At 39.0% G+C, this 20,704-nt stretch overlaps 1 protein-coding gene across 1 annotated transcript in view; it reads left to right on the top strand.

The window, feature by feature from the left end:
- The window catches only part of CUBN (cubilin), a 311,762-nt gene that overhangs the window by 186,415 nt on the left and 104,643 nt on the right, over positions 1-20,704 (top strand). Inside the window, 5 exon segments of the mRNA XM_021064811.1 lie at positions 4,088-4,293; positions 5,439-5,623; positions 8,604-8,796; positions 15,426-15,623; positions 20,531-20,677. Coding sequence (XP_020920470.1) covers positions 4,088-4,293; positions 5,439-5,623; positions 8,604-8,796; positions 15,426-15,623; positions 20,531-20,677 — 929 coding nt within the window.

Here is a 20,704-nt window from a genome sequence, read left to right as displayed (position 1 = left end):
AATCAGAGCTGCAGCTGCTGGCCTAAACCACAGCCACAGCAATGCAGGATCTGAGCTGCATCTGTGACCCACACTGCAGCTTGCTGCAATGCCAGTTCCTTTAACTCACTGAAGGAATCCAGGGATCAAGCCCCTATCCTCATGGATACTAGCCAGGTTTTAACCCACTGAGCCACAACCGGTGGTACTCCAGTTCTTTCCTTTTTTATTAATCTTGTCCTTCGCAGAAAAAAACTTCTTTCAGTTACTTGTGGAAAAAGAAGAGTTTGCACTCACTTCATTTACTTTAAAAAAAATTAATGACTTTTTTCTTTAAAAATTAGTATTAAATAAATAAAATATTACAGGGCAGCAAAACTTTTCCATCCATATCCCTTTACCTTCTTGTCAAAGAGATAACCCATATTTTCAATTTTATATGTATCATTTCCTTAATTACTTTATTTTTTCCTCCTAAAACTTATCACAGCCTCTCTGTATTTCCGTTTATTTGCTTATTATCTGTCTCTCTTTCTAGAATATAAGGTTCCCAAAGGGAGGAACATTGTCTATTTTCTTCATCATCCCATCGCAGTGTCTAGCAATGTAGTAGAGAGTAAAATATTTATTGAGTGAATGTTGACTAATTTATCATTCCTAAATTTTTGTTTGCTGGTATAAGAAAAGCTTACTAATTTTTTGCATACTACCTTATCTAGTAAACATTCTGCTCTCTAGAATGACAAAAATTTTGTCTCTTGTCTGCTGCTCTACCTTCAGTTCCTAGACAAGGACCTGACATTTTAAGGTGCTCAGTAAATAGTTATGAATGAATGAACACCCTTGAGTATTGCTTTATAGCACTTCTTTTCCAAATCTTACAACCATTTCCCCCTTTCCCTGCCTATTGTCCTGGAAAACCTTTTAGCATATTATGCAACAAAGTGATAAGAATATGCTTTCTTGTGTTGTTTTATATTTAGAAGAAATATTTTAAAACTTTCACCTCTAAGCATATTTCTGTAGTAGGTTGGAGGGCATTTCTTATCCATTTGAAAAAAATTTCCTTCTATTCCTAATTTTCTGTGAGTTTTTATAATGAATACATGTTCAGTTTTAGCAAATACTTTTCTGCAATTGTCGCTGATTCTTCCTTAGTATATTTTTGAATCTATTTTTCTCTTTAGTCTTAATTGTTCCAATAGATCTTCTCATCTTAAGCCATTGTGAGTCCAGCTTGATTAAGATCTAAATATTTTACAGATTGATGGTTTCATTTTACTAATATTTTATGTAATATTTTTTATCTGTATTGTTAAGAAGATTGACTTAAACTTTTTCTTTCTTTGACCTCCCTTGACTGATTTTGTTCTCAAGGTTATACTAACTTAAGTAAGTTGGATACTATCACCTCTTTTCTATCTTTTGTTACAGTTTACATAAGATTAGGATTTGGATATTGATTTATTGAAGATTTGATAGAGTTACCCTATAAAATAATCTGGGCTCAGATATTTGTTTCATTTTGTCTGCAGGCAGTTTTTTTTATACTGATATTTATTGGTTTAATGGTATTTTTAGGTGTTTCATTTTTTCAACTAGTTCTATTGTATTTTTGTAAAAAAAAATTGTTTACATTCAAACTTAGTGACATTGGTTTTTAGTAGAATTCATTAAAATTTCTAGTGTATCTGTAACTTTGCCCTTTTTAGTAATATTGCTCATTTAAACTTTCTTTTTTATTGTTAATCAGTCTTATTGAAAGTTTATAGTTTGTTAGTCTTTTCAAAGAAATAACTTCTTTGTAATCTCTTCTAGCATTTTCTACATTTATATTTTGCTAATTTCAGATGTTGTCTTGGCATTTCTTCTACTTCTTTTGTCGGGGTTTTTTTCCCCCCGTGGTGTTTTTTTGTTTGTTTGTTTGTTTGTTTGTTTTCCCATTTGATTAGTTCTGGGGTTGGATATCTAGTCCATTTTTCTCAGTATTTGTTCTTTCCTAGTATAAGCACTTAAAGCTATAAATTTCCCTCTAATTACTGCTTTGACTATATTCCATAAGTTCTAATATATAATGTTTCCACTCTCATTCCGTCCTAATTATATTCTAATTTCCATTATGGTTCCTGTTTAACACACATGGTTTTTATAGAAAAGTGTTTTATATATCAGAATTATGGAATCTTTTGTAATCTCTCTGTTACCCTGTTCCAGTTTTATTCTCTAGTGGTCAGAGGAGAAGTTTTTAATGGTATTAATATTTTCTAAGATTTGATTTGTTGTCAACTATATATACATATATTTGTCTTTTGTCTTTTTAGGCCCACACCCATGGCATATTGTGGTTCCCAGGCTAGGGATAGAATAGGAGCTGCAGCTGCCAGCCTATGCCACAGCCACAGCAATGTGGGATCCGAGCTGTGTCTGCAACCTACACCACAGCTCACAGCAACACCAGATCTTTAACCCACTGAGCAAGGCCAGGGATAGAGCCCAGGCAATCTCATGTTACGAGTCGAGTTCATTAACCACTGAGCCACAACGGGAACTCCTGTTGTCAACTATATTAACACATTTTATACATGTTAATGGGCAAATAAAAAGAATACATGTAGAATTTATAAATTCTAATTATTGGATGTTATAGAAAGCCTGTTATTGTCTTGTTACTGCAATTCACCGTCTTGTGGAAATTACTGAAAAGCATGTAATTTACTCCTTAATATATTTGAAAAATTATCATATAGAAGACTCTTTGAAGCTGCTCCTTTAAAAGTTACTCTTTTCTTTTGAGTAACCAAGTCCTATAGCCTATTCTTAATGCTGGATCTTTGCATCATTTGATGCTCTTCATCACCATCTCCTTAATTTTCTCTTGGCTTCTATGACATGACACTGAACTTGTTTTTATCCTACTTTCCATATGACCGTTGTGTTTATTGTTCCCTCTTCCTTTCACTGTCCTCAAAATATGGGTGTTCCTTAAACTTCTGCTCTTATCCCTTATCCCTCTCTCTCTACTTATCACTCCCCACTTTTCATTTCTAAACCCCCAATCTAGCCATGCTTTCACCTATTTTCATATACATTCAAGTGATTTCCAAATATAGCCCTAGAGTCTCTTTTGAAGCCCACACTTGGCACAATGGGTTGGGTTGAATTGCCTGTATATTTGTGGGTCCTTCTCTGGATGATATGTTCTATTCCATTCATCCATTTGTCTACCCTCACACCAATACTACATTATCTTGATTATATCCAAATTTTTTAAGCAGCGAGGCCAATTTTTAAAAACCTCATTTAGCATCTTCATGTTCCAGACTCTTTATGTGTGTGACTAATGACAATCCTATGAGGTAGCTGTTATCTCCTACCCTCTATTCCCCTATGCCATCATTATTGCAGAATATAAAGAAGCTGAATAGGCCATGCTTGAACACTCACCTATTTTAGAATAAATGTGATTTTTTTTCCTGCCTTTACAGGATTTAAGTACAGATGCCGTTGATTGGCATTTAAGCTCTGCCAAAATTAACCCATTATGCTGCTCCAGCTAGGTCTTCTGATGTCTTCTTAAAGGTCCTCAAAGTTCTAACCAAACCATACCTCTCGCAGGTTTCTAAATGTGTCCCACTCTTTCTATATATGTGCTTTGCTTGGCATGCATTCTCTGCCCACAATTTCTGCACCTTAAAATCCAATTAATGCTTGTATTTCCATCAAAAAAAAATCTCTCCAATCAAGCTGTTGCTAAGCTTCACCATCAGATGTGAAACCTTTGCTTTCAAAATTCTTACATCACTTTATAGCTCTGACGGCACAATATTCTGCCTTCTAACATGCATTTTTTTTTATCTTCTTGCCCAGTTTTCTCCCAGAAAGGAAAGTTCCTGAAGGCAGAGTATTAATTCTCTTTGTATCTCTTGAATTACCATTTTAATACATTTGAGGGAAAGAAATTTTTTGAGTTAGCTAAGACATTGTGATTAAAGTGAAAGAAAACATTTTAAAAAGAGAACAGGTCAAACCCGCAAGTGATTTAAGATACTCCTTAAATTCATTCTATCAATTTAACCCCTCTTTTTTTTTTTTTTCCTTTCCACAACAGAACTTTCCAGTTAGAGGATTCTCGGGACTGTAGCAGAGATTTCGTGGAGATCCGGGAAGGAAACGCCACGGGTCGCTTGGTGGGAAGATACTGTGGAAATGTCCTCCCCCTTAATTATTCGTCCATCATTGGGCATGACCTGTGGATCAAATTTGTCTCTGATGGCTCAGGCAGTGGTGTTGGCTTCCAGGCTGCATTTAATAACAGTGAGTCGCTTCTGTTTTAATGATGGCTTCCAGAATGTGTCCTACAACCTAGAAAGGATATAGCAATGTTCTCAGTAATGCACCAAGAACAACCCCAAACTCTATACTTTCCCCCGATATTTATTGCCTTTGTGGAATTACTTGATTATAAATTATATTAGAAAAATTAAGTTGTGCATGAATGGCTCAGTAAGAGCTAAGGAGAGCATTCTTGGTGGCGCTAACATTCTTTTTTAGGGCTGCAGCTGCAGCATATGGAAGTTCCTAGGCTAGTCGATTCAGAGCTGCTGCTGCCGGCCTACACCACAGCCACAGCGATGCAGGATCTGAGCCGCATCTGCAACCTACATTGTAGGTCATGGCAATGCCAGATCCTTAACCCACTGAGCAAGGCCAGGGATCAAACCTGCAACCTCATGGATGCTAGTCAGATTCATTTCCACTGAGCCACGATGGGAACTCCTACCTGATTTTAAGTTACATTTTTCCCATAATGTTGTATTAAAGAGTTTTCTATTGTATTACGGCTTCAGTGTGGTATACTTAAATGAAATGTGTTTCACTTGATTTCATAAACTCTTCATGCCTCAAATTGAGATATTTAGTATTACTTTAGGATACTCTTGGGTGCCTAGATAGTATAACAGGATTTCTCCTAATAGGATAAAATATTACATATTTTTATTTTCTAACACAAACTTTTTCGTAACGAGTTATTCTATATGCAGTTTGAAAATGGCTGTTTCTGTTTTCTTATATAATTTTTAAAAACATGCTTCATTCTTTGGTAAAACAAGGTAAAATCGGTAAACCAAAATTATAGAATAGGGCTGGTACCACCTCTTTCCATGTCTCCATGTGCCTTGAGGTCTGGGAGCCCATTTTTACAGGGAAGCTATTGTTTGTTTTCACACCATGCAGCCTTCTAAGGAGATAGAATTCCATTCCCAGAACCACCCTTCTCCAAGGAATTAATAGACAGCAGAGAAACCAAAAGGGAAGCAGTATTTCTTTCAATGTTCAGAAAAGAAATTGCAGTCAATTAAAAACCCATCCTTTTCAACACCCCTTGCCTTTTGTTTCTTTCATTTGATTAAAGAGCTCTTCTAAGTAGGTCTGATTTACTGCTCTGTTTTCCTTCCTAGTATTTGGCAATGATCATATTGTGGGAACTCATGGGAAAGTCGCCTCTCCCTTATGGCCTAGAAATTACCCTCACAACTCCAATTACCAATGGATCGTGAATGTGAATGAATCTCAAGTTATCCATGGTAGAATCTTGGAGATGGACGTTGAAGGAACATTTAACTGCTATTATGACAAGTTAAGGGTGAGTTTCCAAGGGCAGTCGATGTTTCTACATTTTTGGCAAATTGCTATTGGCTACAGTAGATCCAAGGTAATGTCCATTCAAGCATCTGCAAATCATTTGGGAGAGTCTAACCTACGTCATGATTACCCCGTCTAGATTACCTGTACAACAGTCATTCTGGCATTATAGTCTTTGATTCTGTACCTAATTTGTTTTTCAGAATTATCGTCGTTTTTCTGTTGGGCTTTATCTAAGTATGTCTATTGTTTTCATTAAGTATTTATTCTATCTGATATCCCATTATCCTGTTTATTCTTTTTGTTTGTTTGTTTGTTTGTTTTTGGTTCTCTCTAGATTTAAAAAAATTTTTTTTTTTTATTTTCCCACTGTACAGCAAGGGGGTCAGGTTATCCTTACATGTATACATTACAATTACATTTTTCCCCCACCCTTTGTTCTGTTGCAACATGAGTATCTAGACAAAGTTCTCAATGCTGTTTATTCTTATGTTAGAGTGTTAAAAATATGAATGATTAGGAGCTCCTGTTGTGGCTTAGTGGAAATAAACCCGAATAGTATTCATGAGGAGGCAGGTTTGATCCCTGGCCTCACTCAGTGGGTTAAGGGTCTGGATTTGCCACCAGCTGTGGTGTAGGTCGCAGATGCTGCTCAGATCCTACATTGCTGTGGCTGTGGTGTAGGCCAACAGCTGTAGCTCTGATTCGACCCCTAGCCTGGGAGCTTCCATATGCCGCAGGTGTGGCCCTTAAAAAAAAAATTGTTTTTGAATACTCATTTTAAAATAAGTTAGTATAAGTAGAAAATTTGTGGGGATTTCCCTGGTGGCCTAGTGGTTAAGGATTTAGCATTGTCACTGCTTTGGCACAGGTTCAATCCCTAGCCTGGGAACTTCTGCATAGCACAGGCGTGGCTGAAAAATAAATTGTGGTGATCATTGCCGTCCAGGCATTGGTTACTGTATCAATTCCAGAAACACTATCAGATTCTTTTTTATCCAGCTTTATTGAAGTATATTTGACAAATAACTATGGTATAAATTTAAGATACACAGCTAGGTCTTTTGATATAAGTATGCACTGTAAAATAATTATGCCAGTCAAGGTAATTAACATGTCAATCACCATAAATGGTTACCACTTTCTTTTTTCTTTTCTTTTTTTTTTTTTTTTGTCTTTTTGTCTTTTTATCTTTTTAGGGCCACACCCACGGCCTGTGGAGGGTCCCAGACCAGGGGTCTAATCAGAGTTGTAGCCACTGGCCTACACCACAGCCGCAACCACAGCAATGCAGGATCTGAGCAGCATCTCCAACCGCAGCTCACAGCAATGCCAGATCCTTAACCCACTGAGCGAGGCCAGGGATCAAACCTGCAACCACACGGTTCCCAGTTGGATTTGTTTCCGCTGCGCCACAACAGGAACTCCCCTGCCTTCTTTCTTTATTTTTGATGTGGTGAGAACACTTAACCTCTTCGCAAATTTCAAGTGTACAGCAAAGAATGTGTAGCTGTAGTCCCATTGCTCCACGTTAGATCTTCAGAATTATTAATCTTGCATAACTGAAAGTTTGTACCCTTTGCCCACCTCCCTGCTTCCCCACTGCCCCCACCTCCTGGCGATTGCCTTCTGCTCTCTGCTGCTATGGGACTCTTTAACTATCAGATTCTTGAAGGCTGATACTGACTTCTTCTTAAGTCCACACTGCTTCACAGAGAATCCAGTACTTGGTAGATGCTCAGTACCTGAGGAAATAATTATTAGGTGATTTGAAATCTGGACTTATATAGTAGATTCAACGGGAACATTTGTAGTAACACAATGAACTGTTCAAATTATTTATGAGATGGAGGGAAGGACATGAACTCTGGGGAGTTCCTGTCGTGGCTCAGTGGTTAAGAAACCTAACTAATGTCCATGAGGATGTGGGTTCCATTCCTGGCTTTGCTCAGTGGGTTAAGGATCCGGCGTTGCCATGGCTGTGGTGTAGGTTGCAGATGCGGCTCGGATCTGGCATTGCTGTTGCTGTGGCTGTGCTATAGGCCGACAGCTGTAGCTCCGATTCAACCCCTAGCTTGGGAACCTCCATATGCTGTGGGTGCAGCCCTAAAAAAAAAAAAAAAAAAAAAAAAAAAAAAAAGTAATTGAGCACCGTCCATCCACATGTGCAGAAAAAATAAACATGCCCAAGATTATATATCTGGAAACTGTCACAAATATGTCTCTTAGGTAATTTAGTATTTTGTACTAAATGCAAGAGGTTTATTGAGTGCTTTGAATATGCACGCTGTGATTCTTTTGCTGTTCCCAATTCTACTTCTTTACTTCTTTGGAAATAGGTACTCCTTCAGGCTGCCTGTTCACTTTCTCTCATGAAACCGTTGCTCTTTCTTGTTACTTTTCCCCATTTTTCCTAATTCCTCCCTTTTGGGCCCCAAAGCACACTCAATAAACACTGTTATTGTACAACTCTCCTCGTTCCTACTTTTCCACCTCTAAATTTTACTGCCGTTCCTAAAATGAGCTATACATGGAGTATGGTTGTTAATACAATTCTGCAGGAAAGATATAAATAATTTTAAAACATGTCTAATTATTTGAAATCATATTTTATATTTCATGACACTTTCTATTTCAAAATGATATATAGGTTTACTTGATTATTTTTTCCATTGTGATAAAATTATAAGTTCTCCTTGGAGTTCCCCTGTGGCCCAACAGGATTGGAGGCGTCTTGGAAGCGATGGGGGGCAGGTTTGATCCCCAGCTCAGCACAATGGGTTAAGTATCCAGAGTTGCCACAGCTGCAGCTTAGATCACAACTTTGGCTCAGATCTGATCCCTGGCCTGGGAACGCCATATGCCTCAGGGCTGCCAAAAAAGAAAAAGAAAATTTTACTTTTTTGGTTTTCATTATATATTATGGAAAGCAGAGGTGATTGCCTAAATTCAGTGCTCTATTATCTGTTTTCTCCATGCAGATTTATGATGGGGCTGACATTCATTCCCGCCTGATTGGAACCTACTGTGGTGCCCAGACTGAATCTTTTAGCTCCACTGGAAGTTCCTTGACGTTTCAGTTTTCTTCTGACTCTTCAATCTCAGGGAGAGGATTCCTTCTGGAGTGGTTTGCAATGGATGCCTCTGATGGGCCTTTACCTACCATTGCTACAGGTGTGTTTGGTAATAAATGAAATTCTTTTTAGGGGCTGCTAAGGCACAGATGAGTATTTCAAAGTTTCCCATTAATAAGGGCCAAATACACAAATGAATAAGAATAAGAATTGCAGTCTCAAAACTGTTCTTCCATATGATCAAGTTATCTTTTAATTTCGTAAATATGTAAAATTATGTTTATTTTTTTAAATGCTAGTTTCCCATTATATCTTTCATAATAATTAAGGGTTTGACATCCATAAGACAGTCTACTTGCAGTTTCTAGAGATCACTTTAGAGATCTCTGAAAGTTTGGTTTACAAACACCATACACCCAGATACATACACACGCACACACGCGTACACACCCACACACACATACGCACACGCACGCACACACACACACACTCACTCAAGGATCAACTAACAGAAGTAACTTTTTCCTCTATATTACATTTTAAGTGTGCTGTCAGAGATGCTTCACTTTATCCCCTTAGTTAATTGTAAATCTTCATGTTTGAGGGTAAAATTGGCCTAAATTTTAAGCTTTTGGTTTACTATTTTCAACACATTTTACATTTGCTCAATAAGCAATGTTTTGGGAAACTGATTTTGCCTTGAAAATTTGATTGAAACAATTTTGAATGGCGCTCATGAATTTGAGGGTTGACATAGAATAAGTTCAGTAGATGCTTCTGGTAGCATATTTTGATGCTACCTTGAAATATTTGATTGGGACACATTATCATAGGAACTCACTGAAGAATATTCAAACTTCAAACTTGTTCTAGGACTAAATAGACCCTAAAAGATAAGTCTGTTTGCTCTGACTTCATGAGAATTTGTATCGGCTGAGGTTACAGATGAAAATATAATTCATATTTATTTTTATTCAATGCCTTATTGTCCTAAGATGTTATTTTTCACCTCTCTCATAAGGTGTTTTCATAATGTTGACTGTGAACCTCTTCCTTAAATATTAGTCTCTTTATCTTAGAGCAAAGAGGCATCGACAAGATTGCCAGGTGTAATTTAGAGCTATCCATTTATGTCTGGATAAAGCTCATAAGTAAATTGGTGTTAAGCTTTTTTTATATCGACCGATCTCAAGTTAGAGAAGAAATCACTCATGCAAGACATTATATCAATAAATACAATGAAGAACTAGAACATAATAATGTCTCTCCTCATACATATATTCTATAATTTTGTGAATTAAATGGATAAGTGGCTATAATACCACAATCTCATTTTTCTTAATGAAAAATAAGCAAAGGAAAAAGTAACAGAGTAAGAAATTTTTATAAGTTACTAGTTATATAATTGCTATAAATGATTAGCTCATGATGATGTCACTTTCTGAAAGTTTCATGAAAATGAAAAAAGCCTAATATTTTATTTTATTTTGTCTTTTTGTCCTTTTAGGACCACACCCGTGGCACATGGAGATTCCTAGGCTAGGGGTCTAATTGGAGCTACAGCTGCCAGCCTACGCCACAGCCACAGCAACACCAGATCCAAGCCGTGTATGTAACCTAAACCATGGCTCACAGCAACACCGGATCCTTAACCCACTGAGCGAGGCCAGCAATCGAACCCACAACCCCATGGTTCCTTGTCGGATTCATTTCCACTGCTCCACAATGGGAACTCCCCTAATATCTTAAAATGTGTTAATGTATTGGACACTATACCATTAGCATTCCTTCTGTAGACATATTTAATTTAATTCAACAAATATTTTTAGGAGGTTTATTATAGATACACTGAGGTAAGTAACTACTGGCTAAGAAAGGAAACCAAGATATAATCTCTACACTCCAGGACTTTAAAAGTAATTGGCAAAGGTAAAGGATTAACATGTCACTTAAATAATGATGTAGTAATTAAATGATTAAATGACAAACAAAAAGCAGTCAAGGGAAAATAAGCCTGATGTGGAGTAGGGTCATATGAAGGAAATTAAATATGTCAAATAGAAAAATATTAGGCTATCAGTCAGGACATATTTGGCTATGCAGCAGTATCAAATAATTCCAATCTCTGAACAGCTGAAAAACATAAGACTACTTTCTTATTCATGTTCCATATGCCTCTTAGGGTAACTGGATGCCTCGTGACCATCACCGCATAACTAGGCTGTTAAATCTGACATTGTTTGAGACATTGCCCGTGATGGAAGAGGCAAGAGAGCCTCGGCATGCTTCAGTCTAAAAGTGCTCAGCTTAGGAGTTCCCGCTGTGGTGCCGTGGGCTAAGGATCCCACTGCAGCGGCTTGGGTCACTGTGGAGGTACAAGTTCGATCCCTGGGCGGACACAGTGGATTAGATCCGGCATTGCCGCAGCTGCAATGTAGGTTGCGGCTGTGGCTTGGATTCAATCCCTGGCCTGGGAACATCCATGTGCTATGGGTGTCTTTTTAGGGCTGCACCCATGGCATATGGATGTTCCCAGGCTAGGGATCAAATCGGAGGTGATAGCTGCCAGCCTACACCAAAGCCACAGCAACACAGGATCCGAGCCACGTCTGCGACCCACACCACAGCTCACGGCAACGCTGGCTCCTTAACCCACTGAGCACATCCAGGGATCAAACCTGCGTCCTCATGGGTACTAGTTGGGTTCATTACCACTGAGCCACAATGGGAACTCCACAAATCTATTTTGAGTTTTTTAAGGAACCTCTATACTGTTTTTCATAGTGGCTACGTCAATGTAAGTTCCCACAGTAGCGTAGGAAGGTTCCCTTTTCTCACCCCCTTTCCAGCATTTGTTGTCTGTAAACTTTCTAATGATGGCTGTTCTGACTAGTGTGAAGTGGTCCCTCATTACAGTTTTGATTTGCAATACTTAGTGATATTGGGTACCTTTTCATATGCCTGTTACCCATATGTATGTCTTCTTTGGAGAAATGTCTATTTAGTTCTTCTGCCCACTTTCAAATTGTGCTGCTCATGTTTTTTTGTTACTGAGTTGCATGAGCTGAATTAAACCCTTGTCAGTCACATCATGGGCAAATATTTTCTCCCAGTCTATAGCTTCTCTTTTCGTTTTGTTTACGGTTTCCTTTGCTGTACAAAAGCTTATAAGCTTGATTAGGTCATAGTTTTATTTTTGCTTTTATTTCTATTTCCTTGGGAGACTGATCTAAGAAAACATTGGTGTGTCTGAGAATGTTTTTCCTGTATTCTCTTCTAGGAATTTTCTGGTATCATGTCTTATATTTAAGTCTTTAAGTCATTTTGATGAACACAGACTTTCAGTGGCTACACATAACAATGAATACAGACATTACAGAATTAGTGCATAAAAATCACTGACCAAACAGCAGTGACAGCAAACTTTGGATGAGGGGTTGATTTCCCAAAGTTGCCAATTATATTATTTAAAATTCCTAGTTTGCAACAAAAAAACTGTGGAAGGTATGGCCTATGCAAAAGAAAAGAGGTAATCAATAGAAACTGTCCTAGAAAAAGTCAAGATGTCAGACTTTCTTAAAACAACTTTAAATATGCTATTGTAAGAGTTCCCATGGTGGCTCAGAGGAAATGAACCTGAATAGTATCCATGAGGATGTGGGTTCGATCCCTGGCCTCACTCAGTGGGTTAAGGATCTGGCATTGCCGTGGGCTATGGTGTTGGTCACAGATGCAGCTCAGAGCCCGTGTTCCTGTAGCTGTGGTTTAGGCCTTCAGCAGCAGCTCCGATTCTATCTGTAGCCTGGAAACTTCCATATGCCATGGGTATGGCCCTGAAAAAAAGATAGCTATTATGTTAAAGAACTAAAAGAAACCATGTCTAAAAAATTAAAGTATGGGAATGAAATCTCACCACATAGAGAATATCAATAAAGTGATAGAAAGGTTTAAAAAAAAAAAAAAAACTAGAATTTTCAGACTTGAGATTCACTAGATGGGCTCAATAACAAATCTGAGTGGGCCACAGAAAGAATCACTGAAAAAAAAAATCAAATGGAAGTTCCCATGTGGCACAGTGGGTTAAAGATCTAGCATTGCTGCAGTTGTGGCACAGGCCACAAGTGCAGCATGGCTTCAATCCCTGGCCCAGGAACTTCCACATTCCATGATTGTAGGAAAAAAAAAAAAAAAAGCACTGAACTTGCTTAAAGATAAGGCAATTGAGATTATTCTGTTGAGAGAAAAAAGAAAAGACAAAGAATGAAGAAAACTATACAGAGCTTCAGAAACTAGCATTTTACCAACCTATTTATGCAGATTCCATGTGTGCAGCCAAAAAAAAAAAAGGGCGGGGGAAGGTAATCTGGGAAGCACCAAGAGAAAATGACTTACCTTGGAAAAACAATATTCAATAAAATTAACATCTCATTTCTCATCAAAAACCATGAAGATCAGAGCAGTGGGATGACATACTCAAAATGCTGAAATTAAAAGACTGTTGACCAAGAATTCTATAGCCAGCAAATGAACCCTCCAAACCAAGTAAAAATTAAAACATTCCCAGATTGAAAAAAAAAAAAAAAAACTGAGAAAATTCATTGCTAGCAGACCTATGCCATAAGAAATACTAAAGGATGAAATGAGATGGCCCTCTAGCATGGTTTTTACTGCTAGATGGTAGGTAGTAAAGGCAATATAAATGTATTTTCATCTGGAGTTCTTTTTATGCTGTTTGATTTAAAGACAACTATGTAAAGCATTAATAATAAACCATGCTGATGGTCTTATAATGTTTAAATATGTAACTTTATAAAAGCATAAAATGTGCTTTTATGTAATAGCATAAAAGATGAAGGTGGGTAGGAATGGAGTTCTATTACAGCAAAGTTTTGTAAACTATTAGATTTAAGTTATTATTAATCCAGACTACATTGTCTTAACCTAAGATGTTTGTTGTAACCCTCTGAACAATCACAAAGAAAAAAAAAACCTTGAAAATATATGGTCAAATAAAGAATAAATGAATTAAAGTGTTATTTAAATTAAACTGGTATACTAGAAAATATGTATTTAACACGAGGACGGCTATCATCAATAAGCCAGACAACAGCAGTTATTGACAAGGATGCAGAGAACCTGATATCCGTGTGTGTTGCTGCTGGGATGTACGATGGTATGGCCACTTTGGAAGACAGGTTAGCCTTTCCTCAAAGATTGCAACACAGAGTTGCCCTGCGATCTAACAATTCTATTCGTAATTATATACCTAGGAGAACTGAAAACACATGTCCTCATAAAAATTTATACCCTAATGTTCATAGAAACATTATTCATAAATAGAAATAACTGATAAATGGAAAAACTCAACGGGGTCTCTCCGTACCACGGAATACTGTTCTGCCTTGAAGTGAATGAAGTACTGATACATGCAGCTCGTGGATGCACCTTCGTACATTATGCTAGTGAATGAAACTAGTCCACAGTTTGTATGATTACGTATATATGCAATGTCTTAAATAGGCAAATCCATAGAGACAGAAGGTAGACTAGTGGTTTCCATAGACTTGAGGAGTGGAGAATGGAGTCACTAGTATCTGTTCTCTTTCAGGGTGGTGAAAATACCAAAATCATATATTTGTATATGTTTTCAAATTATTCATAATATATATGAAATTATAGACCACAATAATGATTGCATAGCTTTGTGACTATCCTAAAACCCACTGAACGATGCCATGTAGAAGGGTAAATTTTATAGTGAGTGAATAATTCAACCAAGCTGTTATTTAAAAAAAAAAAACCTCAAGATTGTTATTAGACGCTCTTGAGCTTTTTTCATTTTACCAAATTGAAACTTTTTTTCAAAATTGCCTAATATAAATTAAACAATGAATAGCTGTGCTGAAAAACATTAAGATTAACGTACATCAGAAACGTGAGGAGTTCCCGTCGTGGCGCAGTGGTTAACGAATCCGACTAGGAACCATGAGGTTGCGGTTCAATCCCTGCCCTTGCTCAGTGGGTCAACGATCCGGCGTTGCCGTGAGCTGTGCTGTAGGTCACACACCACGGCTCGGATCCCGCGTTGCTGTAGCTCTGGCATAGGCTGGCAGTGACAGCTCCGATTCGACCCCTAGCCTGGGAACCTACATATGCCGCGGGATTGGCCCAAGAAATAGCAAAAAGACAAAAAAAAAAAAAGAAAAAAAAGAAATGTGAACAAAGTTCTACCTTGTTAACAGTAGTAATGGGGTCTTCTACATGAACTTATTTCATGCTTGACAAATAATAGGGACTCATTAATAACTGAGTTTAGGGGCCAAATTATGGCAAAAAAAGTAGAATACAATGCATTTTTCTTCATAAAAATTGTGGACACCACAGGTGTCCGAATCAGTGGATTCAATAAGATATAAATTTCTTTGAAACAATCAGGCTTTTTAAAATTTTTTATTAAAAAAATTTTTTAATTACAGTGGATCTACAATATTCTGTCAATTTCTGCTGTACAGCAAAGTGATCCAGTCATATATATATACATATACATATACATATTCTTTTTCTCATATTATCTATCATGTTCTATCCCAAGTGATTGGGTATAGTTCCCTGTGAGACAATAGTTTCAATTGGTTGTTTCATTTCAGTATAGGGCTGTGGCTTTAAAGCAAAAGCGCTACCTTCTTTTCCATCAGAGGTATCTCAGCGATGTTGCTTTTCCTTCTGCAGGTGCTTGCGGTGGGTTCCTGAGGACAGGGGATGCGCCCGTCTTTCTTTACTCCCCGGGCTGGCCTGGGAGCTACAGTAATGGTGCCGACTGCATGTGGCTGATCCAGGCTCCGGATTCTACGGTGGAACTCAACATCCTTTCCCTGGACATTGAATCTCACAGGACATGTGACTATGATAAACTTGTGATAAGAGATGGTGAGAAATACTTGCCGACGTAAAAAAAAAAAAAAAAAAAAAAAGCACAACCTAAAAGTTGAGAATTAAGTTTTATTTGAGGCAAAAGGAGAACTTATGCCCAGGAGGCAGCATTTCAAGTAACCCCAAGAAAGCTACTCCGGGGACGCAAAGGGGCAGTTAGGATACATAGGAGTTTGTTTGTTTTAATTTTTTTATAGTTGATTTACAATGTTCTGTTAATTTCTGTTATACACCAAAGTGACCCAGTGTGTATATATATATATACACACATACATTCTTGTTCACACATTATCCTCCATCATATTCCATCACAAGTGATTAGATGTAGTTCCCTGTGCTGGGACAGCAGCATTTCATTGCTTATCCACTCCAAATGCAGTGGTTTGCATCTACTAACCCCAGACTCCCAGTCCATCCCACTCCCTCCCCCTCCGCCTTGGCAACCGCATGTCTGTTCTCCATGTCCGTGAATTATTGCAACAGAGGGCAGGTAGTAGGAACAAACAATTATTGCTACTAACAGAAAACCAGATTATCTCAAGTTCAGGAATTTGAGATATGGGAAGATGCAAAAGTCTGGGCTCGCTGAAATCATTCCTTTGATCTACACCTCAGCTCTCCGGGGCCAGTATCCTGTATGTTCACAGCCTGAGTTTCCTCCAGGCTCGCTGTCAGGAGTGGCTGCAGTCTGGTGGCTGCTCGATGGCAGGTCTTCTTTGTTTCCTTCCTGAATTCCCTCAGGGCTCACTGGCAGCCTTGCACACATTTTTCTAGAAGCTTGCTGCTGGTCTGGTGAAGGTCACTGCTTGTCACGAGGAGGAGACATCTGTCACCATGAAGGATTTTAGTGCTTTTCTAGATACAAGGAGATGCAAGAATTGGGCTCATAACATCTTCTCCTAAAAATATTCAACTATCTGAAGACCTGATCTGCCATTTTTCCCAGAGCACAGAGTGCCTCGCTCCTAATTTCCACCCTGAGCTCTGCTCAGGGGTGCCGTGGATCAGAGCTGCCATGGCTCCTGATTTAATTCACACGGAGGCAGATGGCGAGGAAAGGCAAGGGCCAGTGTCCAGTTCACACTTTCAAAAAGCAAAATAAAACAAAACACTACCATGTTGCAACCCTGACACATATTCAGTTACATTCAGTTCGTCATACTTGTTTACTGCCTCCAGCGATTTGGCATGGAATTTCCCAGATTTTATGGTCAATGAAAGCATCACCTACTAGAGTTGGCTACCATGTCTGCAGAACGTAAGGAATGTGTTAAATTGCCTGCAGCAAAATAATCCACGTACTACACACTGTGTCAGGGAGAGCATTGTATATTCCCCAGAGAAAACACCACCCGTGGCTTAAGTGGGAAATAATAGTCTGAGTTTCTAGTTTGTGCAGCTTTTTTGTTGAAAGGCTCTGGAAATAAATTTTTATATTTTATACCTATGGCTTGAAGAGCCAAGTGTGAAAAGTAGTTATCATTGCAATGGATGCAATTGTCTATGCCTAGTGAATCTCTGGGTAAAATGGGAAGAATTTAGGGCTGATATTTTTTCATCCTTTCTTCTCTATGTAGGTGTCATGATTGCTATGCAGTGAGCGAGGGATATGAATACTACTGAAATGCAAGATACACAGAATTGTGCTTCATAATTTGCATGGGATGGAGAATAGGGAGGCCTTAAGAATCGCACTGTAGGAGTTCCCATCATGGCTCAGTGGAAATGAATCTGACTAGGAACCATGAGGTTGCAGGTTCGATCCCTGGCCTTGCTCAGTGGGTTAAGGATCTGGCATTGCTGTGAGCTGTGGTGTAGGTCACAAGACGCAGCTTGGATCTGATGTTGCTGTGGCTGTGGTGTAGGCCAGCAACTGTAGCTCTCATTCGACCCTTAGCCTGGAAACTTCCATATGCCACAGGTGTGGCCCTAAAAAGACCAAAAAAAAAAAAAGAAGAATCACATTATGATAATTGGTGTATCCAACAGTGTCATCAGCATCACTTGGGAACTTATTAGACATGGGCATTCTATGCCCCACCCCAAACCAACACCAGCTAAACTAGAAGCTCTCAGGACGGGTCCAGATTTGTCTCCAGTGAAGGCCAAGATTAGAGTGAGGAGGGTAAGGTGGGATTAGGTGAAGTGAGTACAGAGTGAGAGCTTGTCTTTATTTAATATTTTAATATTTTGTTCATTTTACCTTAAATTTCAACTTTCGAAATACCGTCCTGAAATATTTTCATCTTGATTTCTGAGGCCTTTGGAACCTGACCCAACCCTAGACCCGGCCTCCAGGTCGCAGTCTCTGGAGTTGGAGAACCAGTCTTCTACATGACAGCTATTGCAGCCTCAGTGCCTGCCTGGACAGCAGGTGACAGCTAGTGCAGTGTTAAACCAGAGAATGGAATCAAAGGCGCAGCTGCTAGGAAGGCAGGCTTGGTGTTACAGATCGTATTTTCAAGAGATGCGAGAAGTATAGAGTTTTCTGTGAATTTCCTCATTGTCAAATGTTGGCAATTAATGAAAAATACTTCAGAGCATTTTTGGGGACCACATGAACATGTCTGCGTTTGGCCCCCCAGGTTGCTAATACGCAGGTTCTCGTCCCCCTTATTCCCTCAACCCTAGGCCCCTGCTCAGTACAGTGAGAAAAGTCCAATGGCACGGGTGCCTTACTTTCTTTCCATAGAGGCGGGGCGCCAAGCAAAGCCTCAAGCCAATCATACAAACATGATTAGATGGCAAAGCATAACATTTTCCTAACAACGATCTCCGAACGTTGCCCAGAGGAAATGTCATCGTTCCACTTTTTTTTTGCTTTCTTCAGAAAAGAAATGAAAATCAATAGATGCCACTCGTTCTCACTGAGCAATAAAATAGACACAAATAATTAAGAGCATACGATCACCTTCAAAAACTTTCATACAGATAGAGAATACGTTAACACGATTTGGAGGGAAATGTGTAGCAAGATAGCATGATGAAGATAATCAATGCCAAAGGAGCTACAGATAAACTTCTGAATTATAAAAAAAAAAAAAAAAGTGCAAAAGTTTCCAGAGGTCAGAAACCCTCCGAAGCATGCCTTTCCAAGCATGTTGTATTTTTGGCTGTGCCGTCACATTTGAGGCCTTGTTTTCTAAGCTAGTTCGTAATGAGTGAGCTTTAGATTGAGGTCAGTCTTAGAAAGAAACCCTTGTGCTGGGTGTAAGGGCAAATTTCCTCATGTCTCATGTCTATTTTTGTTTTTATACAAGCTTGAAATTCATTAATTCTCTGCCTCAGGGGAAAAAAAATAATATGTTTTCCCAACCAAGGGAGCATGTCTGTTATAATCCCCTCTTCTCCATTCAGGCTTTGGTGGAGACAGTTGTTTTGATCAAAACTTATAACCAAGAGAAGCCAAAGGAAGGGGGACCTGGGCAGTGACACAACTGTCCTTTGTGTCTCTGGAGGAGCACGCTTGCTGATTCTGTCTTTTCTCATCCTCCACCCTTGGACAGAAGTATGTTCTTTTAATGGGTGAACAAACAATGAACAAAAAGCAAATGAAAAGTAAGAAAGAAAAACCCTCTGAAAGTGAAGGCACATTTCTGAGCAAATGACCTTGTAACATTAGTATACAATCAGGGGCTGAAAACCAAACTTTTTTTTTTTAATACTCGACCTGCAGTGCTCAGAATAGTTTAGCAAGTTCCTGTTGTGGCTCAGTGGTAATGAACCCAACAAGGATCCATGTGGATGCGGGTTTGATCCCTGGACTCGCTCAGTAGGTTAAAGGATCTGGCTTGCTGTGGCTGTGGTGTAGGCTGGCAGCTACAGCTCTAATTCAACCCCAGCCTAGGAACTTCCACCTGCTGTGAGCGCGGACGTAAAAAGACCAAAAAAAAAAAAAAAAAAAAGGAATAGTGTAGATCAGTATCTAACACACACAACAGCGCTGGGCTTCCATTACTTCCCACTCCCATGCCCTCTCATTTTGAGTTTTTGTGCTGGGAAGAATTGTCTGTCTTTGGATAGTCAGTGGGAACTGGCAAAGTCATTATTGAAAACAGTAAAGATCTGATTATTCTGAGTGAAGTGAGTCAGAAAGAGAAAAACATATTGTATGATATCACTTATATGTTGCATCTAAAATATGACACAAATCAACATATGAGACAAAAACAGACTCACAGACATAGAGAACAGACTTGGGGTTGCCAGCAGGGAAGGGAGGTGGGTGGAAAAAAGGGTTGGGAGTTTAGGATCAGCAGATGCAAACTAATATATACAAAATGCATAAACAACAAGGCCCTACTGTACAGCACAGGGAACTACTTTTAATATCCTATGATAAACCACAATGGAAAAGAATATGAAAAAGAATATATAAATCTGAGTATGACTGAGTCGCTTTGCTGGACAGCAGAAATTAGCACAACATTGTAAATCAACTATACCTCAATTAAAAAAATTTTTTTTTAGTTTCCATCGTGGCTCAGTGGTTAATGAACCTGACTAGGATCCATGAGGATGCAGGTTCAATCCCCGACCTCGCTCAGTGGGTTCAGGATCCAGTGTTGCTGTGAGCTATGGTGTAGGTCACAGATGTGGCTCGGATCCCGAGTTGCTGTGCCTGTGGTGTAGGCCGGCAGCTACAGCTCCAATTTGACCCCTAGCCTGGGAACCTCCAAATGCCACAGTGTGGCCCTAAAAAGGCATCATTCCAAACTGGAGCCAGAATGATGGGACTCCTGCAGTGACCCTGTATTTGATCATCCCACTGTCTCCCAGCAATGGGGACGTTCTGAGAGGACTATGTGGGCGGCTTTAGCCTCATTGCTAGGTTGCAGGGGTGGAAGAGGAAACTCTTCAAGACATCGTAGTTTCACTCTGATGCTTCCTTTCTTTGGTTGTAGGAGACAACAACATGGCCCAGGAGCTAGCAGTTCTCTGTGGCAGAGAGATCCCTGGCCCCATCCGATCTACGGGAGAGTACATGACGATCCGGTTCACCTCAGACTTCAGTGTAACCCGGGCGGGCTTTAACGCATCCTTTCACAAGAGTAATATTCTCATAGTTTGTTCTAGCT

Source organism: Sus scrofa, chromosome 10 (genome assembly GCF_000003025.6).
Source record: "Sus scrofa isolate TJ Tabasco breed Duroc chromosome 10, Sscrofa11.1, whole genome shotgun sequence".
Lineage (NCBI taxonomy): Eukaryota > Metazoa > Chordata > Mammalia > Artiodactyla > Suidae > Sus > Sus scrofa.
Note: the sequence above shows the minus strand (reverse complement) of the source record. Positions and strands in the feature narration are given on the sequence as shown.